Below are 17702 nucleotides of genomic sequence, written 5' to 3'. Positions count from 1 at the left end.
AAACAATTTATAGTCATAGTTTAGTATAGTCATGAAAAACCTTTAATATCTCTTAAACGAGTAAGAGAAACAGCCCCAAACCTAGTAAGCATACGAAGGAAATATAAAAACATCATGGTGTTTCTATTTCCGATGTCTGTGATTAAAACCCATCAACGCCTACATTGTGCGCAAGGGTGGTCGTAACAATAATAACAGGTTACAATAAATCCAAAAAAGCAATACAAACATATGTCATTGTGAAGTGAACAAACGTAGCACTTACACGTAAAAAACAAAAAAGAAACTTCAAAACAGAATGTTAATCTGTAATTGTAGCATCAGCATGATACAAACAAGCAAATTTCAATACAGTTTAATAACAAAACAAAAATCGTATGTTAATCGTTGAGTTAACACGCTCCGCCGTATCCTCAGGTTCAGATTATGAGCGCGCGTCTGTCTTTATTTTATTAAATTTATTTAAAAGCTCGCCATGAATAATCTGATAGGTGAGATCTTTCTTCAATGCCAAAATAACCAAAGCCCCCCAAAGCCGCACCTGACCCATTGATCCACGATGAGGTGTGTAAGAGTGCGGGTATTCCCGGGTAAGCAATAAAAAACTGGCCTCACACACTGTCATGGGACGCCAACTGTTTATGAACATAAAAAAAACATAGTGTAACGAAAGAAAAAAGTTTTATATTGAATGATTAGCTTGCGGTGCTTGGAAGTTTGTAACTCCGTGATAACGAGTAAGGAAGATTGCGTTTGTTCCCAGTAAGCACGAGCTGTCCCGAGCGTAGTACGCACCCTATATATATGCAACGAACAAATACCATGCATATTAAAATCAACGCAGACACAATTTAAAGTATTATGTCCAAGTGATGACAGCAAAATCACAGTGTGGACCGCCGTGGCCACCACACTACCCGCCGCCAGATGTGGGTTAAATACTGGTGGACTAGGTGCAGTGGGCGTGTGCTTGCAGCTATGATGGTCAGGGTTGTTAAAGCGAGGCGAATTACGTGTGTTGTAGGTCTTCGCCTCCAGCATTTGACACCGTTGTTTTAGTTGTTTACCTTCATCGTGAAGCACCTTGATTTTTTCATCTTGTCGTCATAATTCCTGCAATTCTACTGCTTGCTTTTGTTAACTACGCTGTGCAAACGTTCCCCAGCTTTGCGTTGACATACTGTAGTTTAATTTTTCGCGTAAACGATCTGCACTCACGTAGCTGTGGAAAGTAGGCGGCATCTTCGACAGAAAGTTTCTTACAGAAACCGTTGTTCACTGGTTTTTACGGGGTCACCAATGCGGCGCTTGGAAGTTTATACTATACACATCAAATACAATGCTCCTGACTACGAGAAAATTCTCAACGAGCTCCCTGATTCTGACCCTTTTACTGATCTTCAATCGATGCTCAGCTTTATGTCTGAAGCCAATCTTCTTAAGGAGCAAATGCAACATGTCTTAACAAACCTTACTACGACCGAAGGTCAACGGCTCCTACGTCGCAGACACATTCGCGCACGCCGGGAAACAACATTACTCCTTGCACTATCACAGATAACGAATCTATTCCTCTTAGCCCATATATTCATCCTGCAACTCCTGGCAATGATGTGGTCTCTATTTCACACCATCGAGTTTACCTGATCATCTTCCCACCATTTGCAATATACCAGATCCCTTGTCTCCCGTATTTGCGCTTGGCGATACCAACATCAAACACCAGTTGCACATCCACACCAAACTCAACCGTCGCCTTTGCCTCGACGTTCTAGTGATCAACGGTCTTCTTCTAGAACCTTCCGATGACGCGCCACCCGCTTCTTCTTCTAGTAATAATTTCCCAGAAACCCACACCATAATATGTCGTCACTACCATCGCTGCTAACGAAACTTCAGTAATGTCGGTGTTTCCTGTATCTTCTCCTGGCTTTCTTATCGACGATAGGCCTACTACTTTTTATATTCCGGCTGACGCATCGCCCTTAGTTACCTTTGCTTATCTCACTGGACACAATTCATCGTTTCCACAGTCGTCTCTTTCACCTCCAACTACCGCTTATCAGACCAGGTCAACAAAGGCTCTAGTTACTTCATACCTCGGTGCATGTATCTGGCTGAATGACAACGAACGGTGATTCGTCACAAAAACAATTTCAGCCGTTTGAAAAAACATTTTGGTGCCAGTTCTTACATTTCCTGCGCCACCAACCACTTCGGCTGCGTATCTTCTATGTTGGCTCCAGCAACTGGAGAAAACATTTCAGCGGGTTCCACAATTTCCTTTACTGGGAAAAATCTATGCCATGGTGGCGGCTACATCTGCTATCCATTTGGCTCACTTACAGCAGTTTTATGACTTACTCGCGTGCCGTGTTACCGACGAAAATCTGCATTACGATCAGTTCAAACAGTATTTGCAAAACATGTTGCTCTCGGAGTTACCCTCCAAAATTTCATTGTATTATCATATGTAATATTTTATGCATTTGTCTATAACTTCATTAATTGACTTTTGTTTGTGCATGCTCAAGTTTGTTATCATCAGCATGTTACATTACAATTGTTAACTTTTTCCTTCCGTATTGGGGGAGGAATGTAGCGGACTGGGTGGTATTTTGCAATACCATTACATCATTACTTGTAAATGTGTTTTCTAGTTATTGATTGAAGTTTATGATATTGTTTACTGATAAACACTTCATCTATCGATTGATTTTGGAAACTTGCTCTGAATAACTTTGTTTGAACACTTCTTTTAGTATGTCCCCAGGTTTTTTTCCAGCATCTGTGCTGATAAGAAGTCTTTATTGGAAATGTCCACTTCGCAACCTTAACACTAATTATATTTATCTATTTCTCAATGTTTCAGCTTTAGCTATTTGTATCTCACATTGTCAAAATATTGTTATTTCCCGTTGCACCTGCCACGACTCGCAGCTTTTTTCATGTCGAACATTTTAACTCCCATCGCTCTCACGTTATATTAGCTCGCACTTCTACCAGCCAGCAGAGTTAGTCGAGTGAATCATCGAGATAGAGAGCGTGAAATATGTGAATCATCGAAATCAATAGACGAGCTGTTTGAGCTAGTCATGGTGATTGCAGCTCTTGTATTAGACATCTTATAAGAAGTAGTATTAGTTGTGTTCTTGATTATTTGTAATATTGAGAAAATGATCAGCACCTAAAATAAAATCCATTTCCTATAAGCAATTTCTGTTGTAATATGAAAACCTTCGGCTGACAAAAGGTTAGCTGTTTAAATCAATTATGATTTTTCAATCTTGTATTCATAGTCATTTTACATCGTTTAATGTTTTAGAATGACTTGGTTTTTTTTCTTTACACCCTACCTCCCTTTGTGAGCTATATGAATTGCGCATATAATGGCTGTTGTTTCATCTTGTTGCGCAGCCGATTTCCCTTTCCAGTTTGACAGTTAAGAGTTTCCTTGTTTTAATAGTTGATTTGTTGCACGATTTTTACATTTTTTTATGTTTTGCAACTCTGGCACCAAAATGTTGGGGAGTTTTATCTACCTGGATAAGTATCGGGTAATATCCAAACCACGTCCACAGGTAAGGTAATTTAGGACATTAGATATCAAAGTCGTTTGAATTCTGGCAATAGGGGACTTGGTGTTAAGATAAGATTGCGCTTTGACGGAGGAAAACAACTTCTATGTAAACCATTTTTGTTCTTAATGCTTTGATTTTTTTTGGCGTATTGGTCAATAGGCCTATTTACACCAAAACTTTATATGTTTAGGTTAGACATTGTTTAAAAGTTGGACAATAGGTTCTATATGGTTTTGACATACAGTATATTGGGATATTTTTAATATGAATATTTTGCCGAAGAAAAGTTGGCATGTGCGAAATAAAGACAATGTAGAAAAAGTTCGAAAAGATGAAGAAAATGCAAAGAAACTAGAAAAGGAAAGGCTTCAAAAAGTAGCATTAGCTGAGCAAGAGGCCCGCACTGATCTACTGCGTAAAAAAGCTCGAAATGCACTGCAAGCTAATGCAGACAGTTTTGCAAATGTACAAAGTTTATCTCGTACCCCTGTTAACTTGTTTCAAGATGTTGGTCCAGATGGGAAAGCAATAAATTTATCTGCAAAGAATGCTGAACATGAAGAAGAAAAACGACTTGAAAAAGAGAAAGAAGAAAAGAAGATTGGTCTGTTAACTTACCTTGGTCAAAGCGCTGTAGAAGCACTACCAGATGAACATAAACCTTGGTATTTCAAACCACCAAGGCCGAAGAATGAATTTAAAAACAAGAAAATAACCGTTGAAGAAGTAAAAGATGTGAAAAGAAAAGCCACACTTGATCCATTAGCCGATATAAACAAACATTTATCAAAAAAAAGAAAACACAAGCACAAAAAGAAAAATAAATCAAAAACATTTGGAGACAAATCCCATCAACAGTTATCATCAGATGACAAATTGGCAAAGCTGAGAAAGGCTCGCTTAGAAAGGGAGGCTCGTGAAAAGCAAAGATCTTTTAATTTGCTTCAGCAACATTACAATATAGAAAAGCCTGTAGAACCTACCACATCAACTTTTTCTCAAAAATATAGTAACCAATTTAATCCACGTTTTGCCAGAAATAATTGGGACAAATAGCAGTGTTGTCAACTAATTTCAGTAATACTGTTATCACTACTATGTTTATTTACAGAGCGCCTTCAATTAATTATCTGTGTTTATGTTGTTGCACTTTATCTTCATTTACATTTTTTAGGCCTAAAAGATGTGTGCATGTTTAATGTAAATTTACTGGTTACAAGCTTTACAAGGTTACAAGCTAATCTGATTTTAGTTTGCAGTTAATTTTCAAATGTTTCATCGGAGACAGTATAACTTTTAAATAATGTCAAGACTACTGAGATTGCCATTTGGCATGAGATATCTGCTTCATACACAAGGAATCCTTGGTTCATCATTTGCCTTGTTTCTTTACTTATATGTTCATATCTTCAATTTCTTTCCAATAATTATACCTAGATACCATGATGGAAGTTTACCTACTCTAATTGTGATTGGTAAGTAATAGGTATAGCACTTTTTCCTACCTTTAAAGCAGGGGTTCCCAACCAGGGATCCAAAAATCTTTTTAAGGAGTGTGGAACAAAGGAAAGACCATTGTTTGGATCCTAACATAAGTTTTGTTTGTCAACGATTGCATTTCAGTTAACCGGGACATAAATGAGTCTTAACTTATGTTAAAAAGTTTGCTATTTTTTGGGGGTATAACAACACATGAAAAGTTTTTTAGAGTTAGTTAAAGGTTAGTTCAGATATCATCAATATTTACTATCCAGACAAGAAATATATCTAGACACAGTTGAACCCCGATTAACGACCACTTTACTGTGGCACGTAATACCCTGCTATTGCAATGTATAACATTTTGTTTCACCAATGTGACCACTCCGATGTCTATACCCAACCGCATGTGGTGTAACAAAGCCCACTATTTAGTATTAAATGCATATTCTGCATGTTTCATATACGACAGGATCACAAAAACAGACTTTATATGCTCTAGCTTACATAAGCAATTTGTTGTGTACAATTGTGAAACCATAGTTCATTGCGAAATCCACTAATGCCACCTCGCTAATATGACCACTTTACTTCATTCCTGCGGGTGATAGACTTATCAAAGTTTTACTGTATTTACATTGTAGTTAACCAAATAGTAAACAATACGAAGTGACTATTTCACGGTATGTAGGTCATGTTAGCCTGTTGTTAAAGGTAGGCGGTTAGATAAGGAGAAGGGTGTGCAAAAAGTCTATTTTATCTATTCAAGGTTTCGTTGGAGTTATATTTAGATTAGAAGATGGGCTTACGTTACTATTTTATAATATTCAAGTTAAGTTAGCAAGAAACTGAAAAATAGTGTCGATCTCGCGATTTTTTTCGGTGAAATAGTGGCAACCTAAACGATAACCATAATGCAACCTTTTCTCTAATTTGTAGTAAACAGCATTCGTCACTTGTAAGAACTACCAAGTGTGACATAGATTTGTAATAAAAAGACCACATCTGTATACAAACATATCACAAATTCTTTATATCTATTACGTTTGTTGTTTTGACAGTTTATTTTAATTTAGTAAAATCATAAGTGTACAATCAAACTCCAACATTTCGGCTGAATCCTTGGAAAACTGTCCAGTCCTTTTTTGCAATGCATCTGCTAAAATGTTAGTGTCTGATGGTTAACTTGTAATTTTACTGGCACTTTTCAATCGCTTTGTGTATAATAGAACAGATTCCCTCTTACATTTTATGTCTTGTGGAGAATACAGGAAAAAGTGATATGAATAAAGGTTTGAATTAAGTCAATCACCACTTTTGTTATGTACTGGAAACTAACTTCCAGGTTTTAAACTGCTGAAAACGGGGAACTTGAAACCATAACTTTAAAAAACGTCACTTCTTTGTTGGTAAACCAATAAAATTTTATCCGGTTATCAGATAGCTAAAATTGCCTTGATTAACAGATATTTGAATAGTCCGACTGTAGGCCATAGTGGAAGGTGTGTCACCTACTCCCACGAGTTCATCAACATGGAGGCCGAACTTTATTTCACACCCATTGATAATAATAAACAAACAAAAAAAGGTTGTTTAAACGCCAATTTACAATAGAAAAGAATTAACACTTTAGTGCATTTGTGTGTTTGCACGAACAAGTTTTTGTCAAAAACTGCATACTTTCGAGGCGGGACCGTAGGTTCACCGAATAAAAAAAATTGATATTCCCTGATTTAAAGAATTCAAAATCATTTTAAAACTTTTGGGAATGGCTTACTTGTAAAGTGATTGTCTTTGTTTGATCGAATCCAACACATTTTCTGAAATGTGACAAATACAATTTGCCACTAGGTTGATTTTCATTCGCGTTCTACTGTTAATGTATTTCCCTCAGGAAAATCATTATTGATGCCTGTAATTGTTCAGTGTTCCTGGCAGATTGTTTCATATAATCAGGCAAGATCATAAACTGAAAATTCCAAATATCATTTTTTGAACCTCGTCTGCTTAATTTTCGCTTTTTCAACTTATGTTTTATGGATTTAACTAATTATAGGTTTAGTGGCCATACTAGTTGTTATCAGCAATCAGCGTTATTTCTCTTGAGCGTGTTTTAAGCCTTTTCGGCTTTGTCACTTTTTCCAGTTCATTGGCGCGTGTTAGTAACAACTGGCTTGATTTTTCGTCCCCACCGTGCTTTTGGAGAAAAATAAAATGATTGATTGAAATATGCATCCAAAGTCGTTATGCCGAACACTTTGTTCAATTTGCGGATAAATATTCATACAGCCATGCCTGTAACATCTTATCGTACAGTATTATGCTTTTTAGTTTACATGTTCCTGAGTGCGAATACCATCATTTCATTTTTTCGAACGATGTTATCAGATCCAGGACGTGTCCTAAAACTATCCGATGAAAAGGTACATCTCGAGTATTGATAATATTAAGTTTTGTTGATTTCCACATAAACACAAATTACCGGTATGTTTTTAGATTGACTGGACATTTTGGGAGAAATGTCCAAAGTGTGTGAAACCAAGACCTCCACGCAGTCATCATTGCCAAAAATGTGGTCACTGTGTTTTGAAAATGGATCACCATTGTATGTGGTAAGAAAAAAAGAAGAGTTAATAACTTGCTTAACTATCAAATTCTTGCTGAGGTCTTTTCAGAAATACTGTAAACGCTCCATAGCAGTACTTTCATTTTTTACTCGTTCTCTTGTAGGACTAATAATTGTATTGGTGCTGGAAATAGCTGGATATTTATCACACTCTTATGTTACACCTTTGCTTTTGCTGTATTGAACACTGTGATTTATTTACTGCATGTGTTTAAGTGGCTGGAAGAGTGCTCGGCATGTAATCAGGTAAATAGCATATATAAGCTTACCATATATCCTGGTTTGTTGCTTCTCCCAGTTCTGAGTCGTTTTTATGGTTTTTAACGAAAAACTTATTCAATGACATTTCATGTTCAAACTCTAAAAGCACATTTAGTTGATTTTTTTATGGAGGTTATTATATATAGGATCATACAGAATTAAAATCTCATTTGTCACGAGCTTCTTTATCAGCATTTTTTGTCATTAGTAATACCCTTTCAATTAAATGCACTATTCCTATTTTTTGCGCAAACCACAATAAAATCTAAATCGCCTCGATGGACAATAATAATTTTATTGTCATAATTGTTCACTGTTGCAAGGTTGTTAATGTTAAGGTTTTTGGCTTGCAAAATATAATAACATTGATAAGCTGAAGTAAATACGGTACATAAAACTTTTATTCTGAGGTTTATAACACTACTCTTTGGCAGCTAGTTTAATTATAACAGCAGTCTTTTTCTGATAAAAACTGCAGCGAAAGCTCAGTAAGTTGGCACAACGGTGTTTACAGTATGTTAAAGTTAAAAACTTGATTTGATCATTTTCGCACAATCTCTTTTTAATGTGAATTTGGTGCCAATTTTGTCAACTTCAAATAACTAAGTCGAACTTGAAATGATTTGATGGACTTTGGACTCTTTCCTATTTCAAGTTATTGAGCTTTCACAATATTTCCTATCCAATGAATGTCCTTGAATTTGTCTGCATGTCCGTGTAAGTAAATACCAAACTTTTATGAACACAAATCTATCTACATGTATATATAAACATATATCTTTTCAATAGATACCATGGATTAATTCTACCTCACCAAGTATAAGATACTTGTCCTATTTCTTCATTTTATTGATGAATCTTGCAACTTTGTTTTTACTTCTTACTCAATACATCAATGTTTACTACGTAAGTATCGACAACAGTAGGCAATGTTATCTTTATTATATCATATATGTAAAATTGGTTTTAAAAAATTCGTTTACCGAAGGTACCAAAAAGAAATTTTTCAACCTCAAAGAGTTTTTAATACAGGAAAATGTTAAAGCAAAATTACATAGCACATACTTATTACACTTGATGTATGTTGCTTCGTCATGGTTGTTACAATTTGGGTAAATTTTAGTTTGGAAAAGTTTTAATTTGATATTTTCTACATTTTGTTATACATATTTGAATATTTTTGGTTTGCACCTCCAGCAGTGATTGTAGTATAATCTGTACTCATAAAGCTGAAATAAATTCATCTTTGAATGTATGTTACTTGTCTAATGTAATTTGTTTTTAACACTGGCATTTTGAGTACATATCTTGTCATTTTGGAAAAATATTTATATGTGTTGCAATTAGTTTTCGGCCATCTCGATTTTAGTGCAGTAGTCTTAAAGCAAAATTGCCAACGATAACACTGGCCTGCATTTTTCAACTTCAAAATTTTTTTTTCACTAAAAACATGCAAATATAGCTAATTTTGGGGCGCTGATTCCGAATCTGTTGTCCGTTTTATTCTAGCACATCAGGTTTTTGAGATAACTGTTACACGTGATATAGCGTTTTTGGTGAATAATCGCAAATAATGTAAAGTGTACAACAAGCTTGACTCGAAAAAATTCACAGTTTGCACAGAATTGTTACACATTTTTGTCTTCTTATGATAAAACAATAAAGATTTTTGAAATATGACAACAATAACCATGCAATCCAGTAAAATGATTATTATTGAAAGCACAGCGGTTCACTACCTCTGTATCTATTCCATTGAAAATGCGCGTCTACCTGATTTTCTCACATATTTAGTAGAGTCTTCTCTTTTAAGACACCAGCAGTAGTCAGCAATCATGCTGACATTCCACTTACCCTGATAGCGTTCCTCCATTACCGTTATCTCCTGGTGAAAACGTTTACCTTGTTCTTCACTAAACTTCCCACAGTTACCTGGGAAGTAGTCTAGGTGGGATAAAAAGTGCATTTTGATGCTCATCCTACATCCAAGTTTTTGAAAGGCATCGAGCATATCTGTAATAAGCTGTTTGTAATTGGAGGCTCTGTTATTTCCAAGGAACTGTTGGTTAACAGCTTTTAACCCCTTCCAGACTTGCAATTCCGTTACAGACATTTTTTTTCGAAATTTTCATCCTTCAACAGTGCTCTGATTTGAGGTCCAGTGAAAATACCTGCTTGCAGCTAAGCTTCGGATAAAGACGAAAACTTTTCTCGCAGGTACCTAAATCCTTCTCCGTATTTGTCCATACCTTTCACAAAGTTTTTCATGCACTCAAACTTGATGTGCAAGGGCGGTAAAAAAACTTTTGCTGGAGCAACAAGAGGATGTGCCTTCACATTCTTAGATCCAGGCAGAAACTCATCTCTTGCTGGCCACAATTTCCGAGTAAAGTGGGAAGTATCTGCCCTACTGTCCCAGAGATAAAGAAAACAGGGAAATTTAGTGTAGTATAGTATGAGAGCTACAACTTTTAAATCAGCACATATCAACCAGTTATGCTCTTGGTACTTTATCATTTGCAACAGAACTACTGTTTTCATACGTTTCTGACATCTCAGTAGAATGTGCAACAGGTACTGATGGCACAGTTTTCCCATTGTACCACAACACAGCTTTCATGCTCGTCTTCCAAGAATCTATGAACAGTCTCCAATATTCTGCTGAATATGATATCCTAAATGTTTCAATCAAACCCTGAACATTCCTACAATAAACAAGAGTATTTTCTTTACTAAAAAATTCCGCAAATTCTTTCTCTCTGTGGCGGTACCACGCAAAACTTGTGCTCTTTTCTAGAAGATTCTTTTCCTTTAATCTTGATGCTAGAAGTTGTGCATATTCTTTTGAAAGATATAACTCTCTTGTGAAATCATTCAGCTGAGTTTGTGAAAACAGCTTTGGAGAGTCATCGTTTATTTCTTCCTGATAGTGCACTTCATCAACTGCACTTTCTTCAGATTCTGAGGAGCTTTGCATCTCTGTTAGAGGATTCGGCACAGGAATTTCATCACAATGTGGTACAGGCCTCAATGCTGACTTTAAATTAGGGTACTTGATATTGGATTTGTTTCTTCTGTTAAACCCCTTAACACACCATACAAAAATAACAGTCATTGCGATGGTTTTTTTGCTCCCTACATACCGTAGGGACGCCAAAGGGAAGGCTCTTGAGTTTTTTCTGGTACCACATACGTAGCTCGTTGTGATAACAAAATTTATCTTGATAAATTATATCCTTTTGACAAAAAAGTGATTAGTTAAACGTAAAAGCGAAAAATTATGCGGTTTTTCAACCGTAACTTTAAAACCTGATGTGACAGACCAAAAAGGATGGCATTTTTGAAATCAGCGGATCAAAATTAGCTAGAAAACGTTGGCTTCATACAGAATAAAATTTTCATGCAGACCAGTGAATTGATTTACCTGAACTTGAGTTGGCTGTAAATGTTACTTTTTGCTAAGTAGTAATACTTGTTTTATGTTGAGTAAAGTATACTTCAAAAGAACTCTTTTGTGACCAATACATCTTTTGTTTTGTACGTTTGGTATCAGGACAAGACAACCATTGAAAACATGTCCGAATCAAATACTATTTTGGCAGTTCAAAGATTTAGAGATAGGTAAGGCTAGTAAGATGTTTACTTGGTGATCACAAATGCCACACAGGACCAATGTTGATGATAAATAAATAATTAAAAATATTAATATTTATAACCAAAAAGCTCTGGATGTTTGTGTTTTGTGCTTGGTGATATCATACTTCTTCAACGTATTGCATACTTTTTATGTTTAAACTTTTTTATTGGTTTTTCATTACTTATCATGGACTTCATTAAATCAATATCTTTCTTTCACACTTTCTAGCAAATCAAAGCATCACTCGTTTGCAAGTTTATGTGGAACATCAAGGATTCTCTGGCTTTTTCCGTGCAGAATACGCTCGTATCCTATCACTAACAGTATAGGCTTAGGTGCTTCTCATCCATTTGCTGTGTAGTAAAATCCTAACTTTCAATAATAAAATATTGTATTTTTGTTTTAAATGTAAAGAGTCTTAGAATGTAAATGAAGTTCTGAGAAAATATATCATTTTTATATTTTGTGTGCCTGTACTGTGTGGTTTGAAATATAATGAGTACCTATGCCTATTTTTTATGAAGCATTTTTTTTCTTTTTGTATTATTATGATGCATTATGTTTTATCAGTTGTTCCTGATTTCTCACTGTTATCCAGGCTTTTATTATTGTGCTTTTTATGAAACAAAATCATGTATATAGTATATATTTTTTTGTTGAAAAAAATACTCCATTTATTCCAGCTTTTCTTATTTTCATTTATTTATTTCATTGCAACAACATTTATTATAATGGCGAAAAATGGTTATTAAACCTAATGAAACACTGTACATGCATGTTAATTCTGACGTAGAATCCTCAAGTCCGCGTGTTAAATAGTCACATTTTACGATTTACCTTTATTTTAAGCGTAAATGCTAGATTGATTAACCAAACAACAAGTACATATCGTTATAAGTGCGTTTTTAGCAAATTTTTAACTCCCACTGTTTTCAGATACGCGCAAACTAACGGGCAGAAGTAGTGATTGACTCGCTGTTAAACTTAAGTAAAAACTTAATTCACAACTCTAAGTCCTCCATTCTTTCAAGACGTTAAATGTTGAATCGTTCTACAATTATGTCACAATCAATTCATAAATCCATTGATATGTGCAAGTAAAATGATACGTTAACCTCCAGGCATTAAAACTTTAGTAGAAGCATTGCAAAGTGAGGCCTGGGCGGTTTGCTAAAGAAAGCAGTTTGAGATCGATTGTGCGCTTCAACATCAAGAACTTGAGAAAGTTTGGTTACATATGTGGTTTTTCATAATAAAACGACGTCACGTTTGAACGTATTTACAATCGACACATGTTTTGCTAGAAATTAAGATAAAAACGTTCTTTCATGCTTACCGTTTATTAAAACACACAAAAATCCGGATAGTAAATATTATTGACATCCGAGCTAATCCCAGTTAATACCAAACCGTAGAACTCTGAATGCTTGCAACGTAATTATAGGCTGCTCGTACCGATCTATTTTACCTATTGTGACGTTTTTGCCTCTTTAATAGAATTCGTTGCAGTGTGGAATTTGAAGAAAGTGTTTTAAAGACAACATACCAATCTAACGATGACTTCAGTAATTGAATGACAATAATTTGGAGTATGACTCGAGTCAAGTCAACTGAAATTTTCACGCTGATAAAATTCAAATCTTTCAACCGTGGAGAAACCAGAGAGGTGAAGGTTGTTCAAGTAAACTGCGTCTCCTAATAAAATGAGCTGAAGGATCAAAAATCATAAACGTTGATAAAGAGGAAGCAATAAAGTGGAGGATTAAAAACGATTTAGGGGCGAAGCTTTGCAGCAAACGGAAAGGAAATAAGCGTGCAACTTGGGACAAGTTAAATTTTTTCAAAAAATGGAAACTCTCAAACTTCATGCTCTACTGATCATATCGTCTACTACCAGCGATATCACTAACTAAAGTTTCTTTTTTTGGTAAGCAGAGCTCTAAGTTACAGGGTGAGGTTTGTTTTTGACACCTGAAAGTTTTTTTCACAGACTTCATTCCGATCGCATTCTTGTAAATGTTCTCTTACGAATGCAAGATTGAAAAGTTTTAAATTATAGTCCTAACATTAGGGTATTATTTTCTTGTGTTAGATTTGACATAGCTTTTCAGCTTAGTCGGTAATTATACAGTTTTATTATTTTTATGTGCTAGGGGCGCAATGAGACAAAAGTTTTGGGGCACAATGTGTCATATTGTGCCCCAAAAATTAGTGATATTCCAGTGCCTTCAAAAAGTCGATTTTTTATACTTTTGTGTGAGAATTCAAGGTATAAAGTGTCTACCTAAAACAGGAGCAGTGTATTTACAATTGATTTACAATTGAATTACAATGATTTTAGGACAAAGTGTTAAAACATGACCATGACACGGCACCCTATATTGGTTAAAGAAAAAACGTCATAATGTAAAGTAAACAAAATGCATGGACTCGGGAGTTTTCCGAGACTTTTATCGTTTCTTGTGATTTAATTTTCGTTTTAAATACAATTTCTTTCAAACATTTTAATGTCCCAATGGGCACCACGCCTTGTCCCAAAGTGCACATTGGGACAAACAATTTTTTTTTTAAATTGTTTTTGGTGTTTCGTGTGAATTCAATTTATGCTGTCTGTGGGGTTCATATTGTAGCTCAAGTAAATCTTTGTCATTTGTAGAAATTTGGGTTTCCTTCGACTTCAATTAAAACAGCAATTTCAAAAAACGTCATTTTTGTCCCTTTGTGTCCTCCTTCCTCTATTCAAGCAAGTAAGAAGAAAACAAATTCACTAAAGGCGACAAAGTACAGAGGAAAATAACAAGGTGGCACATGCGCATGGAATTAAAGGTACATAAAAACGAAGTGATACAAATAATGAAACTTAAATTATGGGTTTCTGGGAAATCATCACGAGAAGGGGAAGTGGGTGGCGCGTGATCGGAAGGTCCCGAAGAAGGCCGTTGATCGTGAGAACGTCGAGGGAAAGGTGATGTTTGATTTTGCCGTGGATGTGCAATTGGTGCTCGATGTTGATGTCGCCAAACGCGAATACGGGATACAAGAGATCTGGCATATTGTAAATGGTGGGGAGATGATCGGGTAAACCCGCTGGTGTGAAATAGAGCCCACATCATTGCCAGGATTTCCAGGATAAACATAAAAGATGAGAGAAATGGATTCGCAATTTGCGACTTGTGCACGCCGCGAAACAAACGTTACTCCTTGCACTGTCGCAAATTGCGAATCCATTTCTCTCATCCTTTATGTTTATCCTGGAAATCCTGTTTACGACGTAGGAGCCGTTGACCATAGTTTCATCGGTCGTAGTAAGGCTTGTTAAGACATGTCGCATTTGCTCCTTAAGAAGGTTGGCTTCAGATATAGAGCTGAGCATCGATTGAAGATCAGTAAACGAGTCAGAGTCAGGGAGCTCGTTGAGGATTTTCTCATAGTCAGGTACATTGTAGTTGATGTGTATAGGCGACAAAGGTAAGTTGAGTTGATGTGCCTGCACAAACTCGTGCGATAAAGTATAGTTGTATTAAAGGACGGGGTGTCCCAGAATTCGGAAGACAAAACTTCTTGCTGGTCAATGCGACTCCAGTAGACGTACTCTCAGTAATCCAATGTTGTCTGAAATGAGTTGGCCGTATTGTTCGCGATACTTGATGATAGGACGTTGGCTAAATTCATTTTTGTACACAGGTGACAGTAAGACGGTACTGTTAAAAGAATGGCATGCTGCCATAGACATAAAATTTCCACCTCTAGAGCCCATGGTTTGATGTCCAAGAATGGTAGTGAGTATTTCAGTAGATAAGATCTTTTTAACTGCTTTGTAGAGTGTGCCGACCAGCTTCGTGAGCTGGTAATGTGAGAACTTGTTCTCCTCGTTGAAAGTAGTAAGAACGTCGGAAATAAGAACGTCCTGTTGCGTGTCAAAGGTTGCAAGAAGTCGCGAGAATTGAGAGTATGGCGTTTGAGAAGTATGGCAGGTGAGGACGAAAAAGAGCGAGTTTATCGAGCTCTAAACATTGGTGGTAGCGAAAGATAAAGTTGTTGTTGTCGCAGTGAATATGATTGCCATAGCAGTTGGTCGCACGTGTGGAGCATTTCCTCCAATGATATACTCCGAGATCGCGAGGTGAGGTAAAGAAACTCTATATGAAGACATGGAGTTGTAATGGAGTATCATCTTATGCGACCCAAGAAGCTTGGTTGGAGGGCAGTTGATATGCGAAGGTACTCGCCATATAAACATACAATTGCCCGTAAAGCAGTATCCACGCTTGATGGAGCACGATGCAAGAGATCTAAGAGTTATATTTGTATAGTTTCTGTTGCTAAAATTTAATATTATATAAGAATATTAGTTTCTGTTGCTTTTCATTTGAAAAATGTTTATTATAACTACACTGTTCAAAAATGCATTCCTTACAAGTAGGAAAATTACATTAGGCTACAAATGCTGTTAAAAAAAAAACAAATAAAAAATGTGCTTATATGCATCGGAACCTGCACAGTAACTGATGCTCAAGCGATGAGAAAGAATGATCGATTCTATCCATTACTTAAAGATTAATGCATAATAATATGCTGTGTTACGATAAAGATTAACCATTTTATTCAACTGTGTTAGTAACATATTAATATGTGATAAACTATTAGCTTATAGGGGTTGCCAAATTTTGGGCGCCGCGAAATTCTTGTATTGCTTCATTCTCATATATATAAGAACGTAAATCTAATTAGGCTCAATTGCTTTGTGACGAGTCACCCAGTGCATCACGTGACCAGTACTACGTCATTGGAAGATTTTTGTGCAGACGCATAACAATGATTGCAAAGACTTATGCTGCAGAAATAACCATGCAAATAACACAGCAGTTTTCCAGCTCGCACACGATCTGGAAACCAAGTTCAAAGGAAAAGGGCTTTCTCCAGCATGACGAGGCGTGAGGACCCCATGGGAGTAAAGATTACCTGGTGCCGAACTCCTCCAATTTCAACAACTACAATTAACGTGAACATGTGTCATAACTGTAGGTGAACCTAAGTTACTAACCGAAGAAGTTACCCCATTTTCCAATCAGACTCTATGATAGAACTTCTTGCAAGTCGGACACACTTTCACATGGACATGGTAACGGGTATAAGTTTATACATTAGAACTGGTCTCGAAAACACACATGGAGACACCTAGCGAACAGCAACAGGATAGAGTGGCGCAAAGACAGCGATGCAGTGGGAGTTTTAAGATTTTGGAAACGTATGACTCCAAATGACTGAAGTACAACTGGGTGAACTTTTATACGTTTGAATAAGTGATGTTGGTCGTAATGCTCTAAGACGCCGGTGCCCAACCTTTCTTAATCCAAGATCTACTTTTCAAGTAGCCAACTTCCAACGGTCTACCAATCCAGTGTGAACATCGAAAATTCACACACATCATTTCCGGTTCCAACAACATAACCTTGCACGTAACGTAAAATACATTGTGTTGTCACAATGAAATTTATATAGCAAACTTAACTCGGACGCAAAATTCTAACGAATGAAAATGTGCTCAAAATCTTAAAGGAAAAAGTTAAATTTATTTATGAAACAATGACACGTTTAGCGTATTTAAAAATGCAATCAGCGCGTTAGTGGTTTAGCGAGTAAATACTTTTTATTATTAAAATAATATGGTCGCAGATACAATAAAACTGAAATCCTCCACATTTCCTTCATTGCGCCCTTGCATTGAATTTCTTTCCGAAATTTAAATCTCTCGGTTGGTGCAGGTAGACATCACATCACAAACCTAAGCTACCTACCTACCTTATCAATAATACATGTTAATTAACCCTTAATGCAAATTTTAACATCTGTTGATCTTTTTTAATCTAGAAATGTCAAGTAAAATTGCAAGCGAGTAACGTCACCTATGTTTTGACCTGGAGTAACCTTTACCGGGGGCATAATAGCGGCAAACATTACATTTGCAGCAGCATCTTTTACTCAAAAAGTATCGGTACCGAGTACCGACAAAGTACCGAAATACTTTTTCAAAATAGTACCGAATACCGTAACCGTCGGTACATTTTTTGCCAAGTACCGGTACCGTTACCGACGGTACTTTCAGAGTACCGACTGC

At 36.2% G+C, this 17702-nt stretch overlaps 2 protein-coding genes across 2 annotated transcripts; both read left to right on the top strand.

Annotated features, from left to right (window-relative positions):
* The first annotated feature begins 3752 nt into the window (after nucleotides 1-3752).
* On the top strand, nucleotides 3753-4833 carry LOC143459268 (leukocyte receptor cluster member 1 homolog). Its single transcript, XM_076956343.1, has one exon. It carries the CDS (start codon nucleotides 3846-3848, stop codon nucleotides 4635-4637), a length of 792 nt encoding a protein of 263 aa, XP_076812458.1. The 5' UTR covers nucleotides 3753-3845; the 3' UTR covers nucleotides 4638-4833.
* Nucleotides 4834-4883: 50 nt separating this feature from the next.
* Nucleotides 4884-12352, top strand: LOC143459267 (palmitoyltransferase ZDHHC21-like). The gene is made up of 7 exons (XM_076956342.1): nucleotides 4884-5056; nucleotides 7392-7483; nucleotides 7557-7672; nucleotides 7791-7932; nucleotides 8737-8853; nucleotides 11501-11568; nucleotides 11813-12352. Exons 1-7 carry the CDS (start codon nucleotides 4885-4887, stop codon nucleotides 11943-11945), a joined length of 840 nt encoding a protein of 279 aa, XP_076812457.1. The 5' UTR covers nucleotide 4884; the 3' UTR covers nucleotides 11946-12352.
* The last annotated feature ends 5350 nt before the right edge of the window (nucleotides 12353-17702 follow it).

The sequence above is a fragment of the Clavelina lepadiformis genome, chromosome 5, assembly GCF_947623445.1.
Source record: "Clavelina lepadiformis chromosome 5, kaClaLepa1.1, whole genome shotgun sequence".
Taxonomy (NCBI): Eukaryota; Metazoa; Chordata; class Ascidiacea; order Aplousobranchia; family Clavelinidae; genus Clavelina; species Clavelina lepadiformis.
The sequence above is the reverse complement of the archived record's forward strand: the minus strand, read 5'-3'. Positions and strand labels throughout refer to the sequence as shown.